General features: G+C 37.0%; 1 protein-coding gene across 1 annotated transcript; it reads left to right on the top strand.

The window, feature by feature from the left end:
* Window positions 1-435: 435 nt before the first annotated feature.
* Window positions 436-7998, top strand: CST7 (cystatin F). The gene is made up of 4 exons (XM_070935413.1): window positions 436-563; window positions 2606-2778; window positions 6171-6290; window positions 7862-7998. Exons 1-4 carry the CDS (start codon window positions 494-496, stop codon window positions 7937-7939), a joined length of 441 nt encoding a protein of 146 aa, XP_070791514.1. The 5' UTR covers window positions 436-493; the 3' UTR covers window positions 7940-7998.
* The last annotated feature ends 3128 nt before the right edge of the window (window positions 7999-11126 follow it).

The raw sequence follows: 11126 nt of genomic DNA, 5'->3' as shown, positions 1-11126 counted from the left end.
GGTAGGGGTATCATTCAAACCAACAAACCAAGTTTTGTAACCGTGTGTTACAATTGTCCACCAGTTCCTTTTCTGTTCTGAAAAAAAGTATGGATTTTGCAAAGGCAATTATGCAGAAGTTAGGAAATCACCCAGAAATTGCAATTGCAGTCCTAATGACTTCCACAAAAGTTTTTTTTTTTTTACTTCCCAAGTGGGATAGTTATCTGCCAGCTCACAATATACAGCACAAATTGAGCACCATTTCTGGAGGCAAATTATTCCACTGTGTGCATTTGTTTTACTCTTTTCTAAAACTACCCAGTAAAACTGTTAATCAGAGTTATGAAAAAAAAAGAAGCTAACAGAAGTTATATCTTTTTTTTAAAACACAGGCTGTTCCTGACCAATGAGAATTTCTGAACAGGCAGTGAAAATCCCCGTTTCCTGTTTTGGGTGAAGGTACGAAGTTGCCACTTTGCTCCAATTCTGTTTATGGTAAAGCAAGACAACAATGTTCTCTGGATGGAGGGTGATTATTCTTTGCTTTCTGCTTCTCTATGGTGTGCCCAACTCTTCAACTGGTAAGATCAGGATGTACCTTAAATATTCTGAATAGTTTGCATAACAGAGGGAATGTTGATCTTCCTAATGCTGTTTAATATTGAGTGGATAGTTAGCTTATGATAGCAAACAGTTGAATAATTCCATTTCCAAAGCCAGGGGCCATTGCAAAATGTCCTTCAAACAGGTGGATTGTTTTTTCAACGAATTTATTTTAAAAAAGTATGACAACTTGATGAGTGTCTTTGTGACATAAGAGATTCTAGAAGTCTCTTATGCTAGAAGGTTCTCATTGCTCATATTGCTGTGCTGTCATTAATTTTATATTACTGTCATGATACATAGTTCTACCATGGAAAAGCGCAGCATTTTTTTTTTATGGCTCATTTTGTACGATCGCCAACAAAACCAATTAAATAAACCATCAAATGAGAATGCACAGAAAAAGCAGAGGCAGGAAGCTTAAAAATGATCTGGGGCTTGATAAATTGCTAACTTGCTCCTTCCATTGTAGTGTTTGTCTAAAGTACAATTAAATGAAGCTACATTAGAAATAGAGTGTAGCACTGACATTTACGTTGTTTTAGATGCTAAGAAGGAATATTTAATATATGGGCATTAGTGACATTTTTCAGGGGAAGAGAAAACACAGTACATGCTGATGCAAATTGATACTTGAATGAGCCACCCACTAAATTCTTTTACTTAGTATTTTCAGTTGCAAATACAGTATGTTTTACTGCAGTATGTTTTACTGATAACAACAAGCAAAACAGGCTTACTTATGGTTTAGTACTGGCTGGGCTCACAGGCAAACTGAACCACAAAGTAAGCAACTGCATTTTAATTCAATGTGCTATTTTAATTTAGCGAAGGTGATTAGTTTATGGTTGAGAGTTGTTGAAAACCAGACAATGGCTTTCATTCTGTAAACCAACTATTGTGTTCTGCAAACACCACCACAAAGTATAAGGCAGAGGTATAACTGAAACATTGACCCATAATTTGTTTATAAATTTCCTCGCATTTTCTTCCCATAATCCTTCTTAATTCTTGCCATTGCCCATGCAACCCAAAGTTGGAGGCAGCGTTGGAGGGAAGTAAATTTGGAGACATCCAGCCTAAACCCCCGTCTAATGAAGGAAATCACTATAACCCCAACAGATACCATTCAGCCTGCAGGAAAGGGAAATCGATGAGTTTTTAAGACAATCTAGAGAAGGGAAGAATCTAGAACCTTTTCAAAGCTCAATGAGATTGGAGAATATTTTGTTACTAGACTCCTCAAGGTCAGATATCTGATATCTGCCCTTGAGATATCAAGGGCACAATATCAGATATTGTGCTTTGAAAAGTTCTAACCCTTCTCCACACACATTAAATGCAAAAATCTATTAAATAGCTTACTGCATTTGGAGCTATCTTTTAGTTCTTGGCTTATTATACATTACTTGGAATTTACAATGAGGGTGTGCCCCTGTAATTCATTCCTAAGATTTAGGATTTCTGGAAGTGCACAGATAGTCCTTAACTTAGAACAGTTTGTTTCCTGATGATTCAAGATTAGAACAGCACTGAAAATAATGATTTATGACTGCTTTTCACACAACCATTGCAACATTCCCATGGTCATGTGATCAAAAGTCAGATGATTGACAGCTGGTTCGTATTTATGATGATTGCAGTGTCCTGGGGGGGTCATGTGATCACCTTTTGCGACCTTCTAACAAGCAAAGTCAATGGGGAAGCCAGATTCACTTAACAACCATCTCGGTAACTACTACTGCAGTGATTCACTTAACAACTGTAGTTAAAAAAAGGTCATGAAATATGGCAAAATTCACTTAACAGATATTTTGTTTAGCAACAGAAATTTTGGGTTCAGTTGTGGTTGTAATTTGAGGACTACCTGTACTCTCTTTGAACTTTGAGAGGACACAATGGACACTATAGGTATTCATATGTGTATGTAGTGCATTAAGACATATATTCTATCAAAAGAAATAAATCATCTGATAAAATATTTCTTCCCAGGCTGAGAGTTTAAAATAATTGTCCACAGGTGCCCCTGGGCAGTCCCATCATTCATTGATTCTGCCTGGATCTCCTTTCCCTGCAAAGGCAAATGACCCCAAAGTTCAAAGAGCTGCTAGGCTTGCGATTTATAAATACAACAACAGTTCAAATGATATCTTTTTGTTCAAAGAATCTCGCATAAATAAAGCCACAATACAGGTAAGTACAGCTTGATTCTTATCGCAATAAATGCAGTTCATTCCTTTGCTGATTAAAAATGCAAAACATAACCTGCTTTTTTGTTCCTGTCCTAGTGGGAGGGTTATTTTTTTCCCTTGAGATATGGTGCAGGTCACTGATAAGGAGGCTAGTGTTGTCTTCTCTGTGTTTCCAAGGAGGCTTTTAATATGCAAAAAAAGCTTAAGGAGTTTAGAGCTTTTTCTTAACTTTGAATTTAGCCTGATCACTAAACATATTCTATGCTGCCCATCAGTGCTATGAATCTAATGCCTAATCTAATCTAATAATAATCTAATAATTTAATATCTACCTATTCCTAAGTATTTTATGAATCTAAGTCATAAAGAGCCCTATTAGCATGTCCTAAAAATGCTTCTCAAAAGATAAATGGACTTTTTTTTGAGTTTTTTCCCCCTTGAAAATGTTTCACTTCTCATACAACAGCTTCTTTATTTCATGAACTGAAGTTCTTGGATGGGAAGCGAAACATTTTCAAGGAAAAACCCAAGGAAGTCCAGTTCCCTATTGGAAAGCACCTTTGGGACAACCATGACTTGGGTGATTGAGAAGCTCCATAGACAGTCCTCCCCCCCCCCTTTCTCCAATGAAACTTTTTGATTGGCTTATCAAAACATAAAATACAAACATAAATTTTAAAAAGTAATAGAAAACTAGGGGGAGGGGGAGGGAAAAGAAAAAAGATATGGTGTAAAGAGGGAAAAGGAAAGAAAAAGGCACCAACTTCCTGTTTAGCACAGTAGATGACAACATTACAACCACAATTTTTCATTTTATACAACAGTATGTACAAGCCATTTCTATAACAATAAACCTATCTAATTAGCAAAATAATAATAATAATAATCAAAGATTCATATTTTTTTTTCATTGCAAGCCCAAAATCTGGAAGCAATTTCAAAATAGAAACAAGGTTAGATATATTTTCTTCTTTGGATAAAAGTATCAATTTGACCATCTCTACTTCTCTTTGCTGTGGGGAATAATATATGCTTCTGTTAACTCATTAATCTTGATCATACTTCATATTAAGAGAATCCTCTACACTATTTCAATTTTTTTTTAACTCTAAAGGAAGAAAACACTTTTTCTAGTTTTGATATTTTACTAACTTTAAAAAATATTCAGGGATTATATATAAAGGGGGAAAAGAAACCATTTTAACCCAGAACCCAAAACACAAAACTACATTAGAGCTTTTGCACCAATAAAAATCCAATTAACTCCAGTGTTCATTGAAGTAAAATCTCTCCCTTGATTTTATCCTCATGAAGTAAATATTTTTCTTCCCTTATTTTCAAATTTAATCAATAGTACACTGCTGAAAAAAATAAAGGGAACACAAGCAGAAGACATCTGAGATCTGAATGAGTGAAATAGCCGTATTAAATACTTTGTTTGTTACATACAGTAGTTTTGTGTTCCCTTTAGTTGTTTGAGCAGTGTATAAACTACTGTATGTAAAGAACAAAGTATTTAATAAAGCTATTTCATTCATTCAGATCTCGGATGTCTTCTGCTTGTGTTTCCTTTATTTTTTTGAGCAGTATATTTTACAAACTTTTGGAATTATTCAACATTACATAAAAAGACAGAAGATATGCATTTACAAACTCATTGTATATATACAAAATTAACTTAAAGCTTTCTTTCAATACATATATTAAACTTATAAAAATCCATCCTATTTAATTACATCATTAAATTTAAGTCAGCTTATCTTCACAGAATGAAATCTTTTTCTTCTCAGGAGTGTCTATCAAATCTCTTTTCTTCAAGAAATTCCCAATCTTATTTATATCCATAAAAAAATGTCTCAAAGTTGTTCTGTTAAATGTTGTAGATTAACCTGGAGGAATTCCTTGTAGAATAAAGTCTCCTTCTCTATGATGTCTATCATATCTTTTTTTTCCCTCAAAGAATTATTGACCCTATTAATTCCATGAAGAAAAAGTCCCAAACTTTACCTCTTAAAAGTTGTGAATTTACATGGAACTCTTGTTTCAGTTGCACTGAGAGGATTATATTCAAACCATCATCATAATATAAGCTGGTGTCAGATTTATATTCCAAAGATACTGTTCAGGTATTTGCATTGTCCAGCATTGGTAGTTGAGTTGATACAGTTCATAATTTTCTACACCTAATTGTGTCTCTTGTTCTTTTTTAATATCCTCTGTATAATTAGTATCCTTGGAGTTGGACCCTAACTAATGTATGGTATAAATAATTTTCTGTATAGACCAATTAAAATTTCCTTGATGACAGACTCCAGTTCAGAGTTAAACATCTTCATAGCTCCCTCTAGTGATCAAAAACAAATATTTGTTTCTCTTTCTGTTTGTTTATTCCTTTTTCTAGCCAATCAGAGTTCATGAAAATCGGAAAATTTCAACCACCACAATAAACTAACACAGACAGTCCTATAAATATTTTTTTCTCATTTGTTGCCTGGGCTGTAACAAATTTTTTAACCACATTGAAGTCCGTTGGGTCTGTTACTACTAGCTGTTATTCTGAGTGCAGCTGAAACATTGGTTTTGCACAGTCTTACAGCTGGAGTTGGGGGGAGGGAAGGACGGTATCTTACAACAGCTCTGCTTCCCCTTTCTTCCCATGTTGGTGTGCTGGAATCCATCCCAGCTTCTTCTTTACCACTAACCGCCCTGCTCTTTCTCCTAGCAGCTGCTGTACCCTCTCACCTCCATCTTCTTTTGCTCTCCTCACCCACCCATGCTCAGATGCCATCAGCCTATTCCTTTTGTAGTTAGAGCTCCACCCATGGTCCAGAGCAAAGAGAAGGAGGGCCTGGCGTTCACTGCTGCAAAACTCTCCTTGCACACCTGGCAAGATGGAAGGTCTCCTTCAAACCACCCTTGCTTCAGGCATTGGTTGTATTCTTGCTTCAGACTTTCTGAAAGAAATAAGCTAAGCTATTGTTTATGTCTTGGTCCAGCAGCTGTCACAGCTGTGTTGATGGCCGGATAAACCCAGATGGTAGTCATACTTTTTTATTGTTGCTGTTTTGGGTTGATGTGAAACCAGAAACCTGTTCCAACGTTCTCCAATTCCTGGCTAGATTATTGTTTTTGGAAACAAGGAAATAGACCTAGCATAGACAAGAATTTGTTTTCTGATATCATAGCCTCTATCCTTTGAAATTATTTTTAAAAATAATTACACAAAATATTTGCAGATCAACTTGTGTTCAGTAGGATGCGTGTTCTCAATTGCCTCCAGTTTCCTCACCTTTTCCCCAAAAATCTTTTTGACCTCTCTTTGGCCTTTGTTCTCTTTACTTCGCCTGATCTCAGTGCTCTTTAATAATATGAAAACTGATTATTATTTTTTAGATTGTGAAAGGAGTGAAATATAGACTGAACGTCGATATCTGCCGGACTGTATGCAGGAAAAGAATACCACATCCCAACTTGGACAGATGTGATTTCCAGAAGAACAAGATGCTGAGAAAAGTATAATATGTTCAACTTCTTTGCGCTGTTCTAAGAAATCAGGGTGCTACAGTACCAGATCTGGACTGTGAAAATCTGGACAACCATTAGATGGCAGCAAAGAGCAATAATTTTCCGTGTCTCCTTATTGCCTTCTACCAATTGTCCAGAATTTTGCAGAGGACAACTAGTAGAAACAACTGAAGAGCTACTTCACAATTAATTTGCATGGGATTAAACCCTAACAGTTTGAATATGCAATCCTTTTTCAGCGTCAACTAATAATTCTAGGTTTTGCCATTTAGCAGAAACAACAATCTTGCGCTATCTCCTGCTACATTCTTAACTAGAATGGTCTTGAAACCTTTTTTTCATGCTGTTAGAAGAGTGTAAGCAAACATGAGAAATTCATGTGATTGGGCCAATTTATGATGGCAGTTGTGGTACTTCCAGTTGCTATTAAGCAAATACCGTGCAATTGTTATGCAAGGAAATCATGTGATCATGTCTTATGACTTCCTGCCAGTTTCCCCATTGACTTTGCTTATAGGAAGCCAGCAGCGAAGGTCACAGATGATGATCACACAACCAGGGGATGCTGCAACTGTCTGGAAAGCAGACTGATTGCCAAGTACCCAGATTATGATCACATGACTGTGTGGAGCAGGGCTGTCAAACTCGATTTCATTGAGGGCTGCATCAGGGTTGTGTTTGACCTCCGGGGACAGGGGTTGGCATGGCCAGGATGAGCATGGCCAGCTCAATGTCACTCATGTCGGAGGCACCTGTGGTGGTGGGAGTGCTCTGCTTGGGGTTCCTGAGCTCCGTTTTCGGCTGCCATGGCCTCCTGCAACCCGGTCAGCAAAAATGGGAGCTCCGTTTTTGCTGGCAGAAGCACTGCGGGCCAGTCCTTTGCTGTTTCCAGGGCGGCCCCGTGGGCCAGATCTAAATACCCTGCGGGCCGGATCTGGCCCCTGGGGCCTTGAGTTTGAGACCCCTGGTGTGGAGGTTGCGATAGATGTAATTTCGAGGACTGGTCATAAGTCTCCTAGTTCAGCACCAACATATCTCCAAATATTGCTGAACAAGTGGCCAGTAACCAAGGACCACCTGTTTGAAAAGAACAACATTAGATGGCTTTTTTGCTGAGACCTCTTCTGCTCTGGAACTACTTTTGATTGCAGTATCCTGTCACTGAGGTGGAAGGAATTAAATTGTGTTCATATATGCAAAAGAAAGATGGAGCAAATTGTTTCTGCACAGGATATCCTTCTAAAATGTATTAGAAGGAATATATATTACTAATATTTTTTTTATTGTACAATATTTATTATTACATGCATATGCCACCTGATTCCCTATGATTCTTGGAATAAATTAGGTGGAAAAATTCCTTTGAAAGCTGTTGTTTCATAAGCTGACATTGCAATAAGTCACTTACTATCACACTGACTGCCAGGCAAAAATACAACATATTCTTGTCTCTTTTTAAAACAGCTGATTATAGAACTGTAAAACGGTCAAGACAATTTTCTGGCTTTTTTCTTTTGTCTGATTTAATGCCTTTTTTGTTTTTGTTTTTTCCCCCTCAGAAATTCACATGCGATTTCGAAGTCTGGTTTATCCCTTGGCAGCAGAAAATCCAGATCCTAGTCATGTTCTGCCACTAACTGATATCTAATAAACTGTATAGATATTGCATGTTTACTTTTTTTGTCAACTAGTACACCACACATTGTCCATAAAGACACTGGATTGCCAACAGCTATTGAGTCTTTTGCTTCTTTGTTTATTTTTTAATGGAAAATGACAAAATCATCCATGATCACCCTTTTTCACCTGTCTTGCTTTGAAGAAAACATCAATAAGTCCTTAGATGAAATGATGTCATTTGCACAATATCTCCTGGCTTTCATGCCACATAAATAGAATCTGGATGTCTTGAAAAGGAGGTCCAAGAAAAGAAAATGAGAAAACAATGTCATGCCATCAGTTCATCCCCTTTTGTAGAGGCACTGTGATTTTGCATGCAGATACTAAAGGGAAGTACAGCACATGAAATACGAAGGGATGAGACTATTTTGGTCATTATGATGAAAGCATCAGATCCTACAGACACTTCTGAGACAACATGGAAATAGTAGATCAGTTGTGGTAGAACAGTTACAGGCATTATATAGGGCAAATGCACACATGACAGGGATAATAAGGATCTAAATATGAAATTGAACGAAGTACAACATTGTAGGATTAGTGATACACATGGTAGTGTGTGGGGGAAGTGGGGGATATCAAAGAGAAACAAGAACATATGATATTGTAGTGATAATGAACTAACAGGAACTGCTAACTGTTACCGTTAACATGCCAACAGTCTGTTCTGTCCCCAACCACACGCACACACACCAACAGACATTCAAGAGTTAAAGACCAAACCAGCCGGCAAAATCCTTTTCCTGATGATAACGGAACTTGGCAACAACCTAGTGGCTGCCTGCCAAGAGTTTATTATTTACAAAGAGGAGAGATAACTTCTCCCCACTTCTGATACATCAAAAGAAACAGCTCAATAATTACGGAGTCAATCAAGTCCAGAGATAATCCAGCAAAGTCTATAGCCAAAAGTCCAGCAATGCAGAATGGCGTGGAAGCTTTCAGCTTTGTTCGTCACAAGGTTTGACTGGCCACCATGCTCCCTTTTGTATCCTGTGGGGTGTGGTTCAGTGACTCAGCCTAATCTCGGGCATGCCTTTTCTTCTGTTGCACGCGCTTAACTCTGCAACGCTAGCGTGGATCCAGCCAGGGTCCTGGAGAGGGAGGCCTTGCCAACTCCACTCCTTCACGGAGTCATCTCCTGCCGATGACACAGGCTCAGATAACAGAGCCACAACACAGTCTCTACTCTTTTCAAGAATCACTAGAAGATTGGATTCAAGCGATTGATCTCAAACACAAACCATGCATCAACCTTCTCTCAACTTGTATCTTCCTGAGGTGACTTCAACTCTCCATAATTTCTAGTCAGCATGGCTAAGGCTGGAGTTTCTGCAAATGGTAATACTGTGTGTTTAGAGGGTCTAAGAATGAGGAAGACTGATGAGTCTGTTGCGAAGATTGATTACTACTGCTATTCTTCTATGCATTTAACGAACTATAACTAGCAAACAACATAATTAGATTGAGGTGTCAAGCCTATGCCTTCTATTATTCTTTGGGGAAAAACGAGTGAATAAAATGTTATCTAATTAAATTTGACAATAAAAAACACTTCTGCCATGCCTCGTTTTCCAACTCTGTAGTGCTCGCAATTTAATTGGTTGCAATCTACTTATCAGGTCCTGTTTTCCATAGTTATATATGGTTTTAGGTTCTTCAGTCTTTAATGTATGCAACTATTTCCACTGAATAGAAATGTTAGTCATTTGACCATATCAAAAATATGAAATATACAAAGAAAACAATAAGACATTCATATTAAATTGTCACCCCTACAGTTAACCCCAATCTGATCTAAATATTCTATCCTCTTTGAAATGATATTTCAACTGAAGACTGCAGCCTTTACTAGAGATATGCTGACTGATTAAGAGGATTAAATTCTCCACTGATTAAGAAGCCAAGAAGACATTTGGTCATCTAGTATTTGTTACATATATAGTTCTGTAAAAAATTGTTTTACAAAAATTGAAAAAATTTACCACTAAATGTCATTAGAGACCCTCAAGTGGCTCCTACTAATACATAAATGGAGTCTGAATGAACAAGGAAGTTTGGTATTTATGACATTTATTTAAAAAATAAAGTTATCCAACAATGGCAAAGGTACAAAAAGTAGAAAATCCAAAAAGGGACAAATATTTTAATAACAAACCATAACACCTATATTTTGGCATTTATGTTTGACAGTTGCAGTAAAATGGTTGTCCAATCTCTGAAATGGTGTAGGTTTTCCAACACCAGCAGGGGGTTGGACTAGAAGACCTCCAAGGTCCCTTCCAACTGTTATTCTGTTATTATTCTATTATCATATATTAAGATTTCCTGATCTTCAAAAGAGTGTTCCAACTTAGGAGGCTGACATTGAAATAGCAGTCGGTCCAAGCCCACATGAATAGATTGCCTCTTGCAAAGTCATAAACAGCAGAAGAAAAAGTGATTTTTTTTCCTTCTACCTTTTCATAACAAAGAACTGTAGAACCTTGCATTAGGCACCAAGGTAATATAGATATTCCTAGAGTCCCTGATGAAGAGCTTAAGTTGCAATCAAATTTGAAACATTGTGTGATTTCATTCTTAATTGGATATACTCAAATACTACATTTGGAATGCATTTCTATCATCAAGACTTTTGCTATCGACTTGGTGGCTCAGTATAGTTGGTAAATAATTTCTCACTGAGCACTAAGGACAAGAAAAACAAGTTTTATATTGGAAATTGGAAGGAATATGGTTTCTAAAACACATTTAGAATGTGATGGTATTTTGAGAAATATTTTTTTTACCATCCTTACTACTAAAAATGGAAAGATTCAGTGGCTGGTTTCTAGTATTACTGGACAAACAGCATTGTGCAATTGGTTATTTCCACACAGTCTCTCTAATTTGCACCGTGTATAATAATTTAACATGGCCTCTTCCTGCTGAGTCATTGGTTAGTACTGATTCACTGAAACCTTAACAAAAATGTACTGTATTGAGTGTAGAACAAAGGGAGGTCCAGGAAACCAAACCTGGTTATGCAATTCTGTCTTTCCTTTAGCAGGTATAAGGGGAAAAAAAACAGAAGTGATTGCATAATATGGGTTAGGGTTATAAATGACAGACAGTGCGATCCCTCTCTCTCAGCCCAACATATCT

Source organism: Pituophis catenifer, unplaced genomic scaffold, assembly GCF_029215685.1.
Source record: "Pituophis catenifer annectens isolate HBS135680 unplaced genomic scaffold, rPitCat1.0.hap2 SCAF_2, whole genome shotgun sequence".
Classification (NCBI taxonomy): domain Eukaryota; kingdom Metazoa; phylum Chordata; class Lepidosauria; order Squamata; family Colubridae; genus Pituophis; species Pituophis catenifer.
The sequence above is the reverse complement of the archived record's forward strand: the minus strand, read 5'-3'. Positions and strand labels throughout refer to the sequence as shown.